Here is a 21,525-nt window from a genome sequence, read left to right as displayed (position 1 = left end):
TGCCTGTATGTATGTATGTATGTATGGACTCCAGGTGGATGCCCAGTGCCCAAGGAGGCCAGAAGAAGGAGTCAGATCTCCTGGAACTGGAATTACAGATGGTTGTGAGCCACCATGTGGGTGGAGTTGAGCCTGAGTTTTCTAGAAGAGTGTCCAGTGCAATGCTCTTAATCACTGAGCCAGCTCTCCAGCTCTAGATCAAGCTTATGGCTGTCCTCTTAGGCTTCTTTATGTGTGCTGAAGTCTGAGGAGCATACTGTTTACCAACACCGAATCAGAAAAATATAACAATGTTGGGCCAGGCTGGTGTGGCTTAGTGCCAAAATGCTTATTTGACACATTCATAGTCTCGGATTCCACTAAAAACCTGCAAAAGTGGGGAGAAGGAGAGATAGGAGAGGCAGTGTGTGGAAGAAATAAAACATTGGGATCCAAAATAGAATCCAAATGAGTTGGGTTTTAGTTTTTAATCAATACCAAATTTTAAAAAGCACTGGAGAAAACTTGGTTTGAATGATCTTTAGTACTCCTGTGTAAAGATGGTGTAAAGCCATGCACAGCCATGTAGCTTACTTATTGCCTGACAGAACAGTGTGGGTTTTGGTTACTGTTTCCATGACAGTTGATAACATCATTTTTCGCCCTTGTGGTTAGCATGATCAGGATCCTTAGGACCTATTGCTGCCACTGTTCTCTGTAGAACTAATACCAGACATGGGTTATGGAGAAGCTGCAGTCTTAGCCCTCAGGGCCTCCTGCAGCCTAACTCCCTGCAAGACTGCAGTTCACAGTGATCTGGAGGTAGCAAGACAGAGAGAACCATAGGGAGTTAGTTTGCCTTTTTATGGAGCATAGAAATGTACAATATAAAAGTTTGAAGATTGGGCTGACAAGATGGCTGCAGGTAAGGCACTTGTTACACAAGCCTTGGTGGCCTGTGCTCATTCCTTGGGACCCACATAAGGTAGAAAGGCAAAGTGTGGGTGGAGTGCTGGCTCAGCAGATAAGAATGTGTGTACAGTTGCTGTGGAGGTCAGTTCCATGGCAGGCTGCAGACCGCCACCTGTAACTCACAGCTCCAAGAGGTCAGACGCCCTCTTCTGGACGCTGAGAGCACCTGCACTTGCATGTACACATGCCCATAAGGACATGTAATTAAAACTAAAATAACTTTTTAAGTTATTCTCTGGCCTCCATATGTACATACATACAAATATTAAATAGATTTGTTTTTCAATTTAAAAATTAGATCTAATTAAGTGTATGTGTCTCTGAGTGCGGATGCCCTTGGGCCAGAGGCAATGGATCTCTCTGGAGCTGGAAGTAACTGACAGTTGTGAATTATATCCTAGTGGGTGCTGGGAATCAAGCCCAGGGCCTGTGTAAGAGCAGTGTGCATTCCTAACCACTGAGCATCTCTCTGTCCCCTACATACAATTTGTTTGAAAGGCTGGAGACTCATGGAAATGCTGCTGAAGTAGCAGCCGTTCACAGCTCCGTGTGGAGTGTGTCTGCTCATGGCCAGCCTTCCCTGTCCATGGGACTGAACGCACCAGTGACTCATATAATCAGCACAGTGAACACTGCCTGTGTCTCATAATTGTCACATTGAACAATACCAGTATCTCATGTAATCGGCACACCGAACGATATCAATGTGACCTATTTGGTTCCAGAAATTGGACTTCATAGAGTCAGAAAGTTCCTGTTCCTCTGAAGCACTTTCGAAGAAAGAACTCTCCGCTGAGGAGCTGTCTCAGCGGCTGGAGAAACTCATCATGGAGGACAGGGCAGACGACGAGCGGATTTTCGACTGGATAGAGGTACAGACACCAACCACGCTCTGCTGGCTGTCTCTCTAGAGTTCCCACAGCAGTCCTTTTCCTCAGACCTTTTACCCCATGCCCCGCAGCTTTTGTGCCTATATGTGTGCAGTGTATTTGAAATTCAAAGATCATTCAGAGGGTTTTTACAAGTGCTCAGTCTTTTTTATCACTTTTATTTATTTATTGGTTTGTTGGGGGGGTTGTTTGTTTGGTTATTTTTTTGTTTTGTTTTAAATCAAGATCACAGGTATAAGCCTTGGCTAGTCTGGAACTTGCTAACTAAACAAGACTGGCTTTGAACTCATAGAGATCTCCTTGCCTCTGCTTGTATACACCACCATGCCCAGTCAATTTTAGTCTTTAACAAGTCAAGTAAAAACCTATTCAGAGCACAGACCCATTTCTCTGGGCCTCATTTCATTAGAATGCATTCCATATTTTATCACTTGTGTACTAGCTTAGATGAAATTGAGGAGCAGCATGCAGTTGCTGTGACGTACACTGACTTTTCTTCAGTATTCCGGCATGTTGTACGTTTTAACCTGTTGCTCTATTCCTTTGAGTGGTAATGCTTGTCTGTGAAGGTGCTTACAGGCTTTTTATGAGGTCACAGAAGCAGAATTCTCCCTTACCCCACTGTGTCCGCTGATGTGGGATTTCCCCTCTGAATGTTGTGATTACCATTAATGAATAAAGAAAGCTGGCTTGAGCCTATAGTAAGGCAGAATTTAGCTAAGCGGGGAAAACTAAACTGCATGCTGGGAGAATGGAAGTGGAGTCAGGGAGAAGCCATGGATCCTCCACCAGAGACAGACATGCTGAAACCTTGCCTGTAGGCCACGAGCCTCATGGTAAAATATAAAATACTGGAGATGGGTTAATACTAGATGTAAGAGCTAGCTAGCAATACACTTAAGTGATTGGCTAAGCAGTGATTTAATTAATATAGTTTCTGTGTGATTATTTCGGGGCTGAGCAGCCAGGAACCAACAAGCGGCCCCTCTCACAACAACCTGCTGTGGTCTTTAACCACTCCAGATATTGTGAACTAATGTGACCCACCCTAATAACTTGATTGCTTTTTCTCCCCTGTCTATACCTGGTAATCTTTTTTTGAAAGCTTGCTTTCTCTCTTTTAATCACTGCTTTTTTATATATTTTATATATATTTTTATATATAGTTTTAATATTTTATTTTATGATGTGGGTGTTTTGCCTTCATATATGTCTGCACTGTGTGCATGCCTGGTGCCCAAGAAGGCCAGAAGAGTGTGTCATATGCTCATTAGATAGCTTCAGATGCCTTGCTGGAACTCAGGAATTGTGTCTCATTCTAAGATGAGTAATTAAAATTAAAGGTTGCTTTAACATGGCTGCATTTTTCTGAATATTACTTTGTAGTGTAGCTGCAGGGGTCTCTGTGACTGTCATGGTCGGCAGAGTAACAGTTGGAGGGAGGCACGAGGGTGGTTTGGTTCAACATGACTAAGTAGCCATGTTCGTCCAAACTTTGTAATCTAACCCCAACTAGTTTATTTTAGACAGCACAATTTGGTTAAAAAAAATTCCTAGTAATTAACAACTCAGTCTCATGTGTACAATAAAGCTTAAGATATGACTACATTGAAACTTTGTAAAATACATGTGACATCTTCCATAAAGATGGATTCTGTAGATTGAGAAGCTCATAATAAGGGTTTGGGGGAGGATCCAGCATAGTCTGTTCCACACAGCCCAAAAGGTCTCCCAGCCTTCTGGATGGGTAGCAGGTTCTGTATAGTTTCCTTTGCAGGAACCCTGTGTGTTAACCAATCCTGGTTCCCGCAGTGCTTATCTGTGAGCACAAGGACCTCCTCTGGGATTCCCACCGGGTAGCCATCTCTTTCCTGGTCTTAACCCATTCTGTTATAGTTGATTCTTAGACGGCAGCTGTGCTAACCACTGTGCCACCAGCACAGCTTTCGGTTCTGAAAGTCAGGTCGCAGCTCACGTGCTGAGCGCCATCCCCTCATGACTTTGTAGATGGACATTGTCTAAGTGGTAGAACTTTCATTTCAGAATTCACTACATACTTGTGATTTTACTTTTTGTTCTTTAAACTGTCCAACTTCATTATAAATTAACATTTCTTTACCAAAAAATTGCATATATATATATTTGTCCACTCTTAGGTTCTGCTGCATTAACATTTGCAGTAGTTTCTTTAGAATTCAGTTCAACAGTCTCAGCAGGGATAATTGAGAATTCCATACATTTTATATTCTTTTCCCTCCCCTAGCTCTCCCAAATCCTTCCCTAGTTCCCACTCAGCTTCATAGGATTTTCTTTTTTTTCATACATTTTTTTTTAATGTTTGTTTGTTTTGATCTTTTTAAAAAGAAGTTCTCTTATTATTGTAGCCCAGGCTGTCCTGGAACTCACTCTGTAAATCAGGCTAGCCTCAAACTCACTGAGACCGTCTGTCTCTGCTGGGATTAAAGGGAGGCCACTATGCGCAGCCAGCTTGATGTCTTTGCCAATCACCAGAACTCACATGATGGAGGAATGACAGCTCCTGCAAGCTGGCCTTTGACCTCACTCACAGCCACACACACACACACATGCCTTACTCTAACCAAATAAATAAAGATAAGGTTCAACAAATGTAGATTTTACCTAATAAAAGAAATTTCTTTTAAAAACCAAGAAGAGAGAGCAGGACAGCTGTAGTAGTGGCTGATCTCTCAGTGCCTGTGAGTCTGGCTGTCGACAGCCTTCGGCAGGCCCAGCATCCTCCTTCCTTCACTTTGTTGCTTAACCTGGAGGCTTCTTTGCAGTTTTTTCCAAGTCTTTTCTACTGTGAGATGCTAGAATTACAATACTTGTCCTTATTTGTACAAGGAAGGAGCAGTTCATTCCCTTGTAGCTGTAAAGGAGAAATACTCAAATGGTCTACAAGTGTTGTCTAATTACATTTAGTTAATTGGTTTATTTGCTCCCTTGCTTGGAATCTCATCCTTTGTGGATTTCAAGTATTGTCCAGTACTTAGAATTGCTCTGCTAACCTGTTCCTTAAAAATATTGTTCAATGGCCAGGCAGCTGTGGTATACAGCTTTGATTCCAGCAGCCTAACTGAAAGCTAAATAAAATAACTGTTTGGAGGTTTTTTTAAAAAAATAATAACTTATTTTTACTTTATATGCATTGGTGTTTTGCCTACATGTGTGTCTGTGTGAGGCTGTTTGATCTCCTGGAGCCAGAGTTATAGAAAGTTGTGAGCTGCCATATGGGTGCTGGGTATTGAACCTGGGTCCTCTGGAAGAACAACTGGTGCACCTAATCTCTGAGCCATCTCTCCAGCCCCATATTTGGAGTTTTCCTAAAAAGAAATATTTATTTATTTATTTATTTATTTATTATGTATACAATATTCTGTCTGTGTGTATGCCTGCAGATGGTTGTGAGCCACCATGTGGTTGCTGGGAATTGAACTCAGGACCTTTGGAAGAGCAGGCAATGCTCTTAACCTCTGAGCCATCTCTCCAGCCCCTATTTGGAGTTTTTAAGAATGTCAGTTTAGCCTGGCAGTGCTGGCACACACCTTTAATCCCAGCACCCAGGAGGCAGAGGCAGGTGGATCTCTGAGTTTGAGGTCAGTCTGGTCTACTGAGTGAGATCCAGGACAGCCAGGGCTACAAAGAGAAGCCCTGCCTATACATTCATACATACATATGTAAATACAAATAAAATATCGGTGAGTGAAAATGTAATAGCCCATTATCTTAAAATAACACACTTTTTTTTCTATTATTTATTCTTCAAAAATAGTTGTTCCCATGTTTGCAAAAGTAACTCTTTGAGGCTTGGCTTCAATCCAAATATAGTTATATGGGTGGTTTTGTGTGTGTTTGTGGTTTTTGTTTTTGTCCTTTTGTTGTTGTTGGTGGTGGTGGTTATCTTGAGTTCGTTTTTTGAGAGAAGGTCTCTCTTTAGAGACCAGGCAGTCCTGGAGTGCACACTGCTCACCAGACAGTGCTTTACTGTGACCAGCTAAGTACTTTTAAAGCAGTGTAAAGCAGGTGCAGTTTGTCAGCATGTCTCTTGGCACCCACTGCTTCCCATAGTCCATCCCCAGATGTGGCACTGGCCCCACATGCCTCTGTTTCTGCGATTGGCCTGGTCATGAAACTCTAATGGAATAAAGTCCTTCCTAGCTACAGTGGTGGTCCCAAAGACCTGACCATCTGACTGCCTGCCCTCACTGATCCCGGAAGTTCCTGTTGAGTGGGATTGAGGACAGGTGTCAGGAAGAGGTTTCCTTGACCTGCCTCAGTTGTAAAGTCCTTCACCACTGGCCAGTCTCTAAACGACCTTAGATGGCTAAACTTTCAAACCCAGAAGCAAACAATAACATGTTCAGTGTTTCTTGCCAGGCTGCACTGTGTTCAGGCTGATTCTCTGATGGAAAAGTCCCTGGGATACTATGGAAATATTTGAAACCCTTTCTTAGGTATTGTTTCCTGGTGCATTTGCCTTTTTCTGTTGCTGCCCATCATCTTAGTGTTAGGCTAAGCAGCAGGATCCATGCAGTGGAGTGGAATCTAGGGTCCTTTTGACTTCATTGGACATCAGTGGAATGAATTTCTCAACACCTGAAAGGTTCCAGGCTGTTCTGGAAATCAGTCCTATTTGCTGTAGATGAAGATGAACAGCAGTGTTGGTCCAAGGCTGCAGTCGCATGGTGAGAACATGATCCAGGCTACAATGCATTCATTATTCATGGTGCAGCTGCATCTTCCTGTGTAGCTCTAGCTGGCCTCAAGCTCACTTTGTAGACCAAGCTGCCTAGAACTCACGGAACGTCCTCCTTTGCCCTCCCTCCTTTCCCCCTCCCCAAACCCCCAGTGCTAAAATTAAAATTTAGACATGGGCAGCAGCCCCTCGCCTGTAGTGCGGTCACTTTTGCATATGTAGACAGGGTGGGTCTCCTTGTGGGTTGTGACCGTGGAATGTTGTTCAGTGGTTGCAACTCTAAATGACCATAATACATGGTGCTGCATGATTGACTGAGGTCAGAGAAAGAAGTCCTCAAACCTGCCTGGCTGCCTGGAGCGTTTTCACAGACAAGTGGAAGCACCTTACCCTGACAGACATCCTTTCTGTTTTCATTTCCAGGCTAATCTAGACGAAAACCAGATGAGTTCGCCTACATTCCTTAGAGCTTTAATGACGGCCGTTTGCAAAGCAGCTATTATAGGTGAGTGGTACCTGTCGATTATGGTTCCGAGCATCTAAAGTACACATTGTCGCCTCTGTGTTTCATGATCTCATTTTATATTTCTTGGCACTTGCAGTTTCTGCACAAATGGTGGCATCATATCGTGCTACCTGCTGTCTCAGCCATAGGGTGAATAGTTGATCTCTCAGTAAGAACAGGTCTGAGCCTCCCTTGCCTGCCCCCCTCATGTTCTGCAGTTGAGCGGAATTGTGCACTGCTCCTTGGGTGCACATACTTTTCCTTCCACTTTGTCTTTCCATCATCAAGGCCATGTCTTCCATGCATGAGCGGGTTGAATATTTTTTAATGGTTTTTTTGAGGTGGGGTTTCATATAGCCCAGGCTAACCTCAAGTTCTCCTGCTTATGCCTCCCTTGTGCTAAAAGTATAGTTACCTGTGACCAAGTTTGGCTTATTGTTTAAATATCTATGCCATGTAAACTTGAGCTATAGCTCCAGCTCCCAATTTTGCTTTATTTTTGCATTTTAAAGTATTAATTTGAATTCCCACATTATTAATTAGTAATATTTTTAATTGGTATGACAAATTATAATTGTACACATTCATAGGCTAAAAGTGATGTTTTGATAATATCTACAATGTGGAATGTTTAAATCAAGCTAATCGACATATCTGTCAGCTCTCCAATTTTATGATGAGATAACTGATTAATATGGCTCTCTTAAGTTGCCATAAAACCTTGGTACTGTTTCATTATAATCTACATAGGTAAAAAGTTGGGAAATCTGCCTTTCACATGCATTTCCCCTTCAGGGTTTATATCATTTTCTATAGAATATACCATTAAAAGTGTACTAGTGTCAGAGGCCTATAAGTGGAGGCAGCAGGATCAAAAGCGCAAGGCCCGCCTGGGCTACAGAAAATATTTAAGGCCTTATGAGACAGCTTAGTGAGACCCTGTCTCAAAATGAAAAGTCCAGGGATGGCTCCACTCAGTGGAAAGTGCTTGCCAAGTGTGTGAGGGACTTGGTTCAATCCAACAGAAGAATGTACAGATTTCAGTCTTTGCTTTAGAGCCCCTTACTTCTCCTTCCATAGATGTGCATGCCTGCTGCACTCAGCAGTAGAAAGGGTTCTGTGTTAACTCTGGTTCTTGTCGCTGCAGCTGACTGTTCTACCTTCAGAGTGGACACTACTGTTATCAAGCAGAGAGTGCCGATCTTACTCAAGTACCTAGACTCAGACACAGAGAAGGAACTACAAGCACTTTATGCACTACAAGCATCAATAGTAAAACTTGACCAACCTGCCAGTAAGTTTCCATCTTGGTACAGTGAGTCCAGCCAATCAGGTAGAATTTGTAAGCCTTGAAAGTTGGGGTTTGGACATGGGTAGTGGGATGACTTGCAACAACTTAGAGAGTCAGCAATGTGAAAACCTATGTGAGAAAATGCTATTAAGTCTAGTTAAGTAGGGTGTGGTGGCACACGCCTTTAATGCCAGCACTCAAGGAAGAGGCAGGTGGATCTTTGTGAGTTTGAAGCCAGCCTGGGCTACAGAACAAGTTTTGGGACCATCAGGGCTATTACACAGAGAAACCCTGTCTTAAACTCCAGGAGGGGAAAAAGTCTAGCTTAGAGCCTAGAAAGAGAGAGAGTTCAAGTGTAAAGAGCATTGGCTGCTCTTCCAGTGGACCTAGGTTCGGTTCCCGGTACCCACATGGCTGCCCATAGCCAGTCTTAACTCCAGTTCCAGGAGATACAACTCCCTCTTCTGGTCTCCACACCCAACAGGCATGCACATGGTGCACAGATACACATACATACATACATACATACATACATACATACATACATACATACATAGTTGAACTGGATGATGGGTAACGTTCCCCCATCATCCCAGGGTGTGGCTAGGGCAAGAAAAGCATAGCTTCACAGCCAGTTTGGGCTGCAGTGTAAGAATATATCTCAAAGGCAACTGGTGTAGAGTTGATCTTTCCATAGGGCCAGGTCTAATGGCTCTGCTGTCACAATGGATGCATATACCCTGCTCAGTATGGCAGCCTAGTCACCCTGAGATGCTTGTGGCCGTGGTACATGTAAATGTAGCTGTTGTGACTGAGAACTGAATTTCCCATTTTATTTAACTTGCATTTAAGTAGGATATCTTGGATGCAGATTAAATGGCCTTGAGAGGCTGGCCAATGATCTCAGCATCCTGAGCACTGGCATTTACCAAGGCTTCCGTTACCCATGCACCCCAGTGTCAGGTGCTGGCCAGTGAATCTTGGACACCCTCAGGAATTATTGCAGTTTGTACATATGGATGGAGCAGGCTTATTTCGGGGATGGCCTTGAGTGGTTTCCAGATACTTTGCTTGTGTTCTGACGTTCGCAGAGTTATCCTCTGAAGGTGGAAGTGCTCCTGAGTCTTCCTGGGAGAGGAGAGGAAGGACTAAAGTATCTCATCCTCAGAGTTAGTCAGAGAGGCCCTGAAGTCTGAATCCAAAACTGTAGTTGTTTGTCCTTCTCTCAAAGTCATGTGAGGTCATGTGGCAGGATAGTGTCCTTCTGAGGTGTTGCAGAAGAGGACACAAGCTTTTCAGATGAGATGCTGTCTGATGCAGTAAGTGGCTGCCATGTTGGCATTAGGTATATCGACCGCAGACATCCTGGGAACTGTTGGTTTGGGAACCTGCCACCATCAGACTTGTGGTCTTGTTCCATTTCCCTGTAGATCAACTGGAGTTGTTCTGATTTTATTTTTGTTGGGTTTTGGCATGATTTATTTCAGTGTTAAACTATTATAATTACAAAGATTAATCAAGAAATGTGGCTATGAATCTGTCTGGTTCTGATACTAATTGACATTTACCATTCATTCACTGCTTCCTCCACTAGTGTGATTGATGGTCAGGAAGCTAGCTAGCTGCAGTGAGTCCTAAGAGCCAGGGGCAATGGGGCTCACAGTTAATCCAGCACTCAGTGAGCAGAGGCAGGTGGATTTCTTTGAGTTCAAGGCTAGCCTGCTCTACATAGTGAGTTTGTGGCCAGCCAGAGATACATAGTAAAACCCCATCATGACAGAATTATCTTTTTCTCTCTTGCTGTGTTCTGGGTTGAACTCAGTTCCAAGGAACTGTTTTAAAGGAAGAATAAATACATTTAAAGGAGCGTAATGTCTCTACCAGTGTTCTCCCTTTTCCACTGTAAGAGAAAAATAATTCCAATTATTCAAACAGTTGAGATATTTAATACCCCAAAGTGCAGAGATCATCTTGGCCCATGTTTTCTGTACAAAGTCACTCTCTGTTTTTCATACAGCCTTAAAATTTGTGAAGTGTTTAATTTGATAATTATATAATAAGAAACAGCTTCCCCAGTATCTGAACATGTTAGATTTGAATAAAATAAAAGGTATAAAAGTAATATAGACTGCTTAGGGTTTTCCTCTGCAAATGACTGTTAATGTTTGCAGCATCAAAGTGTTTGGAGCGTGGTACTAGGAAGTAAGTATTTGTTCACTACGATGATTCAGTTGTTCACTGCCTTCGTCCATTCACTCACTCACTGCATGCGTTCCCTCTCTGGTCCACACATCACTGCTTCCCCTTGCTGCTGCGATGCCCCAACCAATGGCTGTTTCCACCCACTTGCAGATTTGCTCCGGATGTTTTTTGATTGCCTGTATGACGAGGAGGTGATCTCAGAGGATGCCTTCTATAAATGGGAAAGCAGCAAGGACCCTGCAGAGCAGAATGGGAAGGGCGTGGCCCTCAAATCTGTCACAGCATTTTTCACGTGGCTGCGGGAAGCAGAAGAGGAGTCCGAGGATAACTAATACTTCAAATACACAAAAGAAACAAAAGAAACAATTTAAGTATTTTTTTAAAAAGTTTCACTTCTTCGCCAATCACAGTGCAGCAAGGCCAACTCTCGCAGAAACCCCACGTGTGCACGAGTGGGAGAGGGAAAAGGAAACAGGTGATCATGGAGGATAAAGGTGCTGGAACAAGGAGACAGCAAACCTGAGGGCGGGAGCTCGAAAACCAAAATACATGTACTATTTATAGAAAATATTTTCTGTTTTAATCTTTTCTTTTTAAACGAGGACTCATACTTTAAAAAAAAAAAAACACATTTAGCAAAAAAAAAAAAAAGAAAAAAGAAAAAAAGAAAGGAAAAAAAACAGTTGAGAACTTTTAATTTATTTTAAGGACTGCAAATGCCAGTGTGTAATTTTTAATTTGCAGTTTCTGTAAACAACTTGTATAATAGAAAAGCAGAGAAATCAATTTCCCTCCCCTTCAGATACACCCACATCTGTGTTCAGACACAACTGTTAGTCCAGACTTGAAGGTTTGGGGTGAACAAGGTAAGAAAGATCCTTTTTTTCCCTCCCTTTTTTTTTCTCTCTCTCTTTCTCTCTCTCTCTCGTTCCATTCCCACCCCTGATCAGATCTTTCTGCCTGCTTCTCAGCTTGCTTCCAAAAGTTAAAAATCACACTAGCAATCAAAACATACATAACCTCGGAACAGAAGGAAGTACTGTGGACCAGAAAAATCCAAGAATTGTTCAAAAAAAAGTGCTACCCTGGAAATACCCTGAATACCATTGAAATCGTTAGAGCAATCTTAAGGCTTGTAAATACATAGAACAAATATTTAAAAACATAAAAAAGGAACTGACTCAATACTATTTCTTTTCACTTTCAAAATATAAGGAACAAAATAAAGACAAGCATTGCAAGTTTAAAATAAAACGACGTCTCCTTTTGACAGCTTGGGAGGTGCTGGCTGGCTGCTCATTACCTAATCCCAGTTGCTTCTGACGGTGTGGCTGATGATGTGTGTGCAGCCATGTGTGTTTCTGTCCAGTGTGGATACGGGGGGTGCTTGTGTGTAGATAGGAGTGCAGCTGTGTGTATGAGGACTCTAGGCAGCAGAGCACCCCATAATATCACTGATTTTTAAATCTCTCATTAATCATTATAATAGTTAAGAATCCCAAAGGTAGGGTGGGAAAATGACTCTACAGTTAAGAGCACTGGCAGCTCTTACAGAGGACCTGGGTTCAGTTCCCAACACACAAATGGCTGCTCACCACTGTAATGCCTGTAATTCCAACTCCAGGGGATACAACACGTTAACACAGACATGCATTCAGTCAAAGTATCAATGTGCATAAACTAAAAATTCATTTAGAAAAAAATTAAAAAGAATCCCAAAGGTAACTTTGAAAGGAATCTAAGAAGTTGGGCCAAGAAGATGCCTCTGCAGGTAAAAGTGCTCACTGACAAGCATGGTGGCCTCAGCTTGACCCCTGGGCCAGCTTGCTGGCATGAGAGTCAGTTTCTGCAAATTGTTCTCAGACCTCCATGCATGCTGATGCCCGTGTGCTTTTGCTCAAGGTACATGTGTATGCGTGTGAACACGCACACACATACACACACACATGCATAAAATGGGAAAAAATCGAGAGCTAAATGCTGCTTTGTGGCAGGAGTGGAGTTCAGCATCACTCAAGCTGTGTGGATGACCACATCACTCCACTCGAACTTCATCGGGCCCTTTTGTGGGTGTGAGGCCTCTGGTGACCTGCTGGGTCTATGCTGCTGCTGCTGGCCTATTTCTCTCCTTCCCCTCCATGAAGGTAGTACTTGGAGATGGAGTTTGTTGCTGGGCTTTCACCCTACAAAATGTATTTATGAACAAAGCCAGCCTGATCCCAAATAAACACTTTGTATTCCATATCCATGTAATCTGAGATTTGTACTGGCTTCTGCCTAACAGTGTCCACAGGAGGAGACCTGCCGACATGAGGCAGCAGAACAGTTTTCTACTGTGGTAAAGGGCTTTCCTGGACCTGGCTGAGCACACTCAGAATCCAAGTGGATGCGGTCATGGAGCCTGTTTCTCTGTGGTGAAGAGTCAGCAGCATCAGCCATAATAGTGAACTTGGGAAGTGCTTTGGGAGAGCCTGGGTGCCTTGGAAGTTTCAGAAAAGTCACCTGATTGAATGGTATAATGTGGTAACCCTTGTGCAGACGATTCCCATCCAGGAAGGTCCTGTGAGGTGCAGGCTTTGTGAAGGAGCTGGTGGTATGCGGGGGGGGGGGGGGGGGGGGGGGGGGGACTGAGAAGACTTGCTTTGAGCTCAAGGTCATTCTGGAGTTAATGAGTTCTGAGTTCTAAATGAAGTTATGAACATTGAACTAATGCAATTTGTTGGCCAAGTGTGTAGCCTTGGGATTGCTACCAGCAGAGTGTGGTGGGATCCAGTTTAAGATGAACAGTGTTTGCGTATGGTTAGCTCGTGCCTGTGATTCCAGGACAGGAGAGACTGACACAGGGGAATTGCTGCCAATTCAAGATCAGCCTGGGCTAAAGAGTGAGAGTCTATCTAGGGGGGACAATTTGCAGAAACTGAGATGTCCCTACTACTAAGAGTACTTGCCCTACAAGCCTGGGAACCTGAGTTCAAATCCCTAGCACCCATATAAAAAGGTGTGCATGGTTTTGTGTGCCTGTAACCCCAACCCTGGGAAGATGGACGCATGCTGATCCAGAGAGAGCATTATGACCAGAGTGAAAGTCAATTCAGTGAGCTAGCCTGTCTGAAGGCAGTAAGTCAGAGAGCTCTTAAGACTCTGCTCAGATGGGTGCTCTTACTACAGCGTACATGTAACACACACATGGATACACAAAGCCTCAAAGCAATAATAGGCGGCAACAACTGGCTTGCCTTCACTGCTTCAAGACACAAGCTCTCCGGGGCCTGGCGGTAAAATACTGGATTTATACACATTTTTACTTCAGGAGCAGGTATAATACGTTCAGTAAATGTCTCCGGTGCAAAGAAAACAGTTGACAGTTATTCAGCAACTTGAAAGATGTCCTTTATAAGGGGAGAAAAAACAAGTTTTACAAAATAAATGCATTTTAAATTGCATTTATTTAGACACAGATGGGTGGTGGAGTCGTTTTTCTAAGCAGACATTCACAGGCTGAGGATACAGGCAGCAAAGTGTATTCTTAGCACAGGTTAGGTCCTATGTCCAATTCCCAGTTCCAACTAGAAACAAAAATTTACCATCTACAAAGCGTCACAGCCTCTGCTCTAGAAGAGTTTCTGTACTGCATAAAAAAAAAAGATTGAACCAGGCATAATGACACATGCCTTTAATCCCAGCATTAAGGAGGCAGAGGCAGGTGGATCTCTGTGAGTTCAAGGCCAGCCTGGTCTACAAAGCAAATTCCAGGACAGTCAGGGCTACACAGAGAAACCCTGTCTTGAAAAATAAAACCAGAAAGGTTGGGGTTTGCACTCTAGTTTGCATTGTCTAAACCTTGGAATAGGCTCATGTCCCCTTGCTGTCCCACACTCTTTCTTTTAGCGTTTTCACAGTGCAAGATGCCACAGCATATCTTGTATTTTCCCTCCCAACCCTGGGATCAGGGCCTGGCACCTGGTGAGGGTGCTTTAGAGACCAGCTTCTCATTGAGTCAACTGCTCTTGGGCCGTCTCAGCATCCCGATTGCAGAAATCTTCACACTCTTTACTGAAGGAAAGATCTTGCCACGGGAGACATGGGCCTCAACCAGCTGACTTGGGAGCTGGCAGTTCTGGTGATGGCTATCTGAGAGTGCTGCCCTGGCACGTATGGGACCCTGAGCACAAGGGAGGTAGGGAAGAAGGGAAGAAGGGAAGGTGTGTCTTCTTGGTATGACAGCTGGGAATAATCAGAATCTACTTAAGTGTGTTTGCTGTGGTATGCAAATGTTACCCAGGGCTGAAGTCAGTCAGTGGGTGCAGTGTTCACAAGTCTGAGGACTGGGGTTCCATCCCCCAGCACCCACAAAGCATTATACATGTGAAAGTTTGCCTGTTACCCTGATGCCCAAGAGATGTGATTCCTAGGGCAAGATGATGAGCTGTGGATTCAGTGAGGGTCCCTGCCTCAGTAACACAGTGAGCCATGAGTGTTTATCTGATGGAGGAGAGGCCTGCAGGACGATCGACTCTGAAAACTGTTGCTCACCTTTGCTAGAGGAGCTTGGTGTTGCCCCAATACCTGCACTGTAGTGTTCATCTCATGTGTTGTATACATAATCTTCTGACTGCATTTCAACTTTATGGACACATATCTGTGGGTGGTCAGGAAGATGACTTAATTTAGTAAATAGTTTTGATACATAGAATGTATACTGGGACATGCTTCATAATTGAATATTTGCCCCATAAGGACTTTGGCCACTTAAAAGCCTGCTTTGTTCCTTTGCTTGTTGGGACCTCCAGTGAATTTAGTTACATAGTCAAAAACCTTGGTTTCCACAGTCTACTCTCCCCTCCATTCCCAGAGGTAAACATTAGGAGCCAGCTCCCCACAATTATCTCCCATTTGGCAGGACATGTGATCAGGAAAGGAGTCTTTCATATAGGTCACATTTGGGACCTTCAGAGATAAAGGGGTGACAGTCTGAGCTTGTTTTATTCATAGTCCTTCCTGATAAGGAGACTGGGTGCCCCAAATTCTCCCACAGCCAACTTGGGAAAATGCTAACCTCAATTGACCCCCAGCTCTAGCCCTAAAAGTTATTAGACGCCCTACACCTGCTCTTACCTTGGTTTTTCAATACAGGATTTTAACCTGCGAAGGTAGTATTGTGCACAAACTTCTCCCTTCTAATTTAAAGCTTCCTAAATCAACTGTTTTGCTTCTTAGTGCTGACTGGGCATCTTTCTAGCTACACCTCCCTGGGGTCATAAAGAAGCTGATAGTGTCACTAGGGAGAGCACTTACCTGCTTTATGACCCTGAGAAATTCTATCTCTGTAACTTTGCAGTTATCAGAGAATTGCCTTTCTCTCTCTCTCTCTCTCTCTCTCTCTCTCTCTCTCTCTCTCTCTCTCTCTCTCTCTCTCTGTGTGTGTGTGTGTGTGTGTGTGTGTGTAAGCTGAAAACTTTGCAGCATGAGATAACAAAAAGAAACTGACAAAGAGAAGCACAGAGTAAGAGATTTCTTTGTCCTCACACCCTTTGAGCCGTACACTGACTGTACCCTTCTGTATCCTGAGGGGGCATCTGAGGCTGGCACTCAATCGCCCTGATAAAAAAGAATTAAAGTTACAATATCCAGTCCATTTGTATTTGGCAGAATTGGAGAAAATGCTCTATTGTCTATCTTATCTTTGTGAGTCTAAAGTTTTATACCTAATCTATTATCATAACTAAGAAAAACTTGTTTAATTATTTAATCTTTAACTCCATCAGGACTCCAGAAGGGTGTAATGTTACCTATTGACAGGGATATCTGGTTGCCTGGACAGTCACCCAAAGTTCTTCTGTAACACTGGGTCATCCAACTTTGGCCTACAGACCTAGTATATGTGACAGACATTTTTTGAGAAGCAGGAATTTTGAAGGACCGTCCTACCTTTTCTTGGCGAAGTTTGGGAGTTGCTTTCTTTTGCATTCTGCTGGTCCAGTTTGGATAGTATACTGTCAGCAATTGAGGCAAGGTGAGTTTCTTGCACTAATGACTAGCTTTTGCCTTAAAGCAAACTCCATATGGATCATCTTTGATGTTCATCATCTTTTGAAGTAAATTGGTGCTGTCAGGAGGAGATGTATCTCCCTGTCAAGAAAAACTTTATTAAAATATTTTAAGTGGCATATTCTGTGTTTGAAGTGTTTGAAGACCATCTATCTAACCTTGAAAACATAGGATGACTAAAATGATTACAAGTTTGATTATTATAGATGACTAACTACTAACCTGTATTTGTAAGTGAGCTGCATAAGCACAATACCCCAAAACAAGAGTAAAAATATACATACACTATAGCAAAACTAACTTTAAGCTTGTATCAATAAACCAAAATCTATACCAATGTAAAATATTTTGAGATTAATAATTGCTTTTTGGATTAAAATGGTTTCAATAATCTACCATTTTCATCTCACTTCTATATCATAGCCCCTTTTTTCTTTAGAAAGATATTTTAATTTAACCCTTTTGTTTAGCTTTTTTCCTGACTGATCAATAACAACTTGTAACCAACCCCCCTTAACTGATGACAAATATCTATTTCCCATCTTTTGGGAATTTGTACGTACTGTTTCTCTAGCCTGCTTCCTGTTATCTGGGCATGCTGACATCTTTGGGGGACCCTGAGAAAAGTCATGTTGGTTAAGTCTTGCCTGGAGTAGTCTGGGGAGGCTAGATCATCTCTGCCGGTAGCCTTGAAGCTGTTCTGGATGCAGAACTCTGAGGAAACTGACAGAGGAGCTCTGAGATGTTGGATCAGCTGGACTATATTTTTATTGGTGTCTGGTCCCCTTGTTCTGAAAATACATAAACTTTTAAAGGTAGCGATACATATCTGCATTAATACAGGTATAGACTGTTGTATACAAGTTAGCCAGAGATGATTTCTTTGTTTTATGTTTGAATAGGTAAAATATACATTATGTGTCTCATAGTTTTTCTAGGTTTATTTCTGTATGTTTGTAAGCAGGATTTTGGGGGGTCTTCTTGATCAAACCTGATCATCTTTAACCTTGAATGAATCCAAAGCCTTTCATTTTCTGTGCTTTGAGGTAAATTGGTTTAAGAAACATGAGATTTTTCAAAAGAAATGAGGCCAATGAAAGAAACTGGCAGAGAAAATGAACTGCATGGGAATCAAATGTTATTACAGGAATGATTGTGAAGGCCTGCAGTAGCATGGGCCTCTGCAAGTGATGTGGGATTCCCCATTACCATTGGCTACTAAAGAAGCTTAGTAAAGCCAGACAGGAAATCCAGAGATAGAGAAAATAGGCGGAGTCAGAGAGACACCTTGTTGCTGCCAAAGGAGAAAGACGCCAGCCACCAGCCAGAACCTTACCAGTAGATCACAGCCTTGTGGCAATACACACATTAATAGAAATGGGTTAATTTAAGATATGAGTTAGCTAGAAATATGCTTAAGCTATCGGTTAAGCAGTGTTGTAATTAATATAGTTTCTGTGTTATTTGTGTCTAGGCGGCTGGGAAATGAATGAGCAGTCTCTGCCAACATGCAGATGGACAGGATCTGAGGAGGGTTCACTCAAGTGCAATTTGAACATCCCTTCTAACAGGTGGGGGTGACTTCTGAACAAGTGGGAAGGAACCCTGGGATTCTGGTGGGTGATGGCCTGTCCAACACCATAGTTAATTGTGGGAGCCTAGGTGCGACTCAGTTACCATCCAGAATCCATTTTGACTCTCAAGTCTTTTGAGTTCAAGCTTGCTTGCTCAGCTTTTTCCAATACCTTGAGGGCTGTGAGAGACTTAGCCCATGAGAAAAGAACACTCTATCTAGTAGAGCGTATACTGCTGACGACAAACCTCAGGAACATCAATAGAAAGTGAGGCTTGCTTCTGAGCAGCAAGCACATGTTGGAGAGGAGGCTGCTTACTCATGGTCTTGTAGTTAGATACTGACCATGTGAGCTGTGCTTTGTTCTGCTTTTGTATATAAGCAAGTTCTTAAGTGAACTCCGGGCTGTTTGGCTGTTTTGGCATGGCCAAACATACATCCCAATTCTATCCTGTGTTTCTGTCTCAGTTCCTTTCATTTGACTTTCCTCATCCTTAATGACCCCTAATCCAGGAACTCTAGCTGACTTTGTAGGAGCAGGCTTCTACAGTTAGTGTGCATATAATGGAGCTGAGAAACCCTAGTGTGTCCTCTTCTATATATATTTCCCTTTTTGAGATTTGTTTTTATGTATATCAATGTCTTATCTGCATGTATGTATGTATACCACATGCATGCCTGGTGCCCTTGGAGACCAAAAGAGTGTATTGGATCTTTTTTACTGAAGTTATAGGTGGTTATGAGTTGCCATGTCTATACTGATGAACCCAGGTCCTCTGGAAGAGCAATAAGCAATAAGAGTTCTTCACTGCTAAGCCATCTCTCTAGCCCAATATTTTATTTTTATTTTTGTTGTGTATTCCTCTTTTGGAGGGGTGTGCCTGAGTGCAGGCGAGAAGAGGATTTCAGAAACCCTGGAGTCACAGGCAGTTGTGAGCTGACTTGGCATGGGTGCTGAGGACCAAACTGTGATCCTCTGCAAGAGCAGAAAGCTCTGTTTATCTCTGAGCCACCTCTCTAGCTCTATCGCCCTACTTTTTTTTTCACTTTAGTATTTTGAGACAGGGTTTCTCTGTGTAACAGTCCTGGCTTTCTTGGGACTCGCTTTGTAGACCAGGCTGGCCTCGAACTCCCAGAGATCTGCCTGCCTCTGCCTCCTGTGTGCTGAAATTACAGGAGTGCACCACCACTGCCTGGCTCACCCTACATTTTTACTGTACTTTTCCTATGCTTAGGTATGTGTAAGTGCACAGACACCATTGTGTTAACATTGGCCTGCAATGCTGTCCGAGGACCAGGAGGCTGCGCCACAGGTGTGGAGTAAGCCACCACATCTCGGTTGGGGTAGTGAAACCTCCCTAACAGATTTCTTAGAGCACACCCCGTTCGTAAGCGTGGCACCACTGTTCTCGCATTAGATTTCACTAGACTTTTTTTTAATTCCTTGATTTTGTGTGCTGTGTGTGTGTGGTGTGCATGCCATGGTGCACACATATAAGTGAGAAGACAGTTTCCTGCAGTCAGATCTCTTCTATCATGTGCATCCCAGGGATCAAAGTCAGGATGGCAGGTTTGGTAACAGATGCTTGTACTTGCTGGGCCATCGTGCTGGGATCCAGTAGTCTTTACAGATCAACTCTCAGCAACCACTTCCAGCTCACAGAGTTACCCAAATGGTATGAGTAACTGTAGGCTCTCTGGAATGAGCACCTATATGGAACCCCTCAGGGTGATTCTTGGATCACAGTCTCCTAAAACAGAACAAATAGAAGCAAAGCAACCTACAGGTCTTCAGGTGACTCCCAGGTATGATTTTTTGGGGACTATAGATGCAGCACAATGGTAGAGTGCTTGCCTAGCATGGGCAAGGCTCTAGGTTCCATCCACAGCCCTCAAAAATGGCTCTTCTGGGCATCATCCACAGCTCTGGCAAGTTCCATAGGCTAAATAATAAAAACTGTCTCTCAAAGCTGGAGGCATCTTTTATCTGTAGTGCCAACACTGTACATCTTAGGACTCCAGAGGACAAGAAGTTCAAGGCCAGCCTGAGTTATATATTGAGACACAGTTAAAGGTGGGACAGAGGAGAAAATAAGACAAGGCTAGAGAAATGGCTTATCATTTAAGAGCACTGCTCTTCCAGGGGACAGGAGTTCAGTTCGCAGCATCTATCAGGTGACTCACAACCACGTGTAACTCCAGCTCCCAGGGGATCCAGCACCCTCTTCCGGCCATGGGCTCTGGCACATGTGACATTCTCACAAAGACACACACACACACATGAATAAGAATCCAGGCAGTGGTGTTGCACGCCTTTAACTCCTGCACTCGAGAGGCAGGGGCAGGTGGATCTCTTTGAGTTTGAAGCCAGCGTGGTCTACAGAGCGAGTTCCAGGCCAGGTAGGGCTGTTACACAGAGAAACCCTGTCTCAACCAAACAAACAAAAAAGAAGATAAAATACATTAAAACAATAATTTCCAGGTGCCTTCAGGCTGGCATCTATTGCTCTTCATACCAGCTCATGACATATGAGATGGGCCTGCTTCCTTTTGCCAGGTGTGCCCCAGAAGCTGCCCCTACCTGCTGTCAGCATTGACACTCGTACTTGGTTTTAAGACCATATGTTTCCCAAAGATATTCTTGCCAACATGAACCTTTCTTTCTTTCTTTGGGGAAATGATGTACTGGGTCTCTTCTGGAGGGCTGGAATTGCAGAACAAGGGTGATAACTCAGCTTTGCCTCGGTTTTCTCATCTAAAGTAGAAATTCCACATCCACTTGAAGGTTGAATGGCACACTCCTGACCTGTGGCCCGCAGTTTCCCCCACACTCCATAGCCTTATTCATATGTGGCCATGCACAATTAACAGACACCATCATCAGCAATATAGTTTGGGGTTTGCCTTCGTGCAGTTGGACATTCTCATTACTCCAGTTCTGATCCACTCCTTACCAGCGGGCTAATCAGGTCTACATTGCCCCCCTCGTGAGTAGCCCAGAGGTCCCATATAACAACCTTCCTTGCAGCAGCTCCAATTTCCAGGTGTCCAGACAGGAACTCAAGACCAGTGTTGTTTCCCGGGACATTGACAGCTGCCAAATTTATTGGTGCTTGTGGTGCCACAGATGTTGTGGCTGGATAGGGGACTGGCATTGGAATGGTGTTTGGTAGCTTGATCATTGGCTATGCCAGGAACCTGTCTCTCAAGCCACAGCTCCTCTCCTATGCCATTCTGGGCTTTTCCCTGTCTGAGGCCATGGGACTCTTCTGTTTGATGGTTGCCTTCCTCATCCTCTTCGCCATGTGAGGCTCCATGGGGCCACCCAGCCTTCCCTGCTGCTTTGAC

At 43.5% G+C, this 21,525-nt stretch overlaps 1 protein-coding gene across 1 annotated transcript in view; it reads left to right on the top strand.

Annotated features, from left to right (window-relative positions):
- Eif4g3 (eukaryotic translation initiation factor 4 gamma 3) overlaps nucleotides 1-11,828 on the top strand; it is a 239,637-nt gene extending 227,809 nt beyond the window's left edge. The window contains 4 exon segments of the mRNA XM_042055219.1: nucleotides 1,677-1,823; nucleotides 6,982-7,063; nucleotides 8,211-8,357; nucleotides 10,707-11,828. Of these exon segments, the coding sequence (XP_041911153.1) occupies nucleotides 1,677-1,823; nucleotides 6,982-7,063; nucleotides 8,211-8,357; nucleotides 10,707-10,888 (558 nt within the window). The 3' untranslated portion in view covers nucleotides 10,889-11,828.
- The last annotated feature ends 9,697 nt before the right edge of the window (nucleotides 11,829-21,525 follow it).

Source organism: Arvicola amphibius, chromosome 6 (assembly GCF_903992535.2).
Source record: "Arvicola amphibius chromosome 6, mArvAmp1.2, whole genome shotgun sequence".
Classification (NCBI taxonomy): Eukaryota; Metazoa; Chordata; class Mammalia; order Rodentia; family Cricetidae; genus Arvicola; species Arvicola amphibius.
The sequence above is the reverse complement of the archived record's forward strand: the minus strand, read 5'-3'. Positions and strand labels throughout refer to the sequence as shown.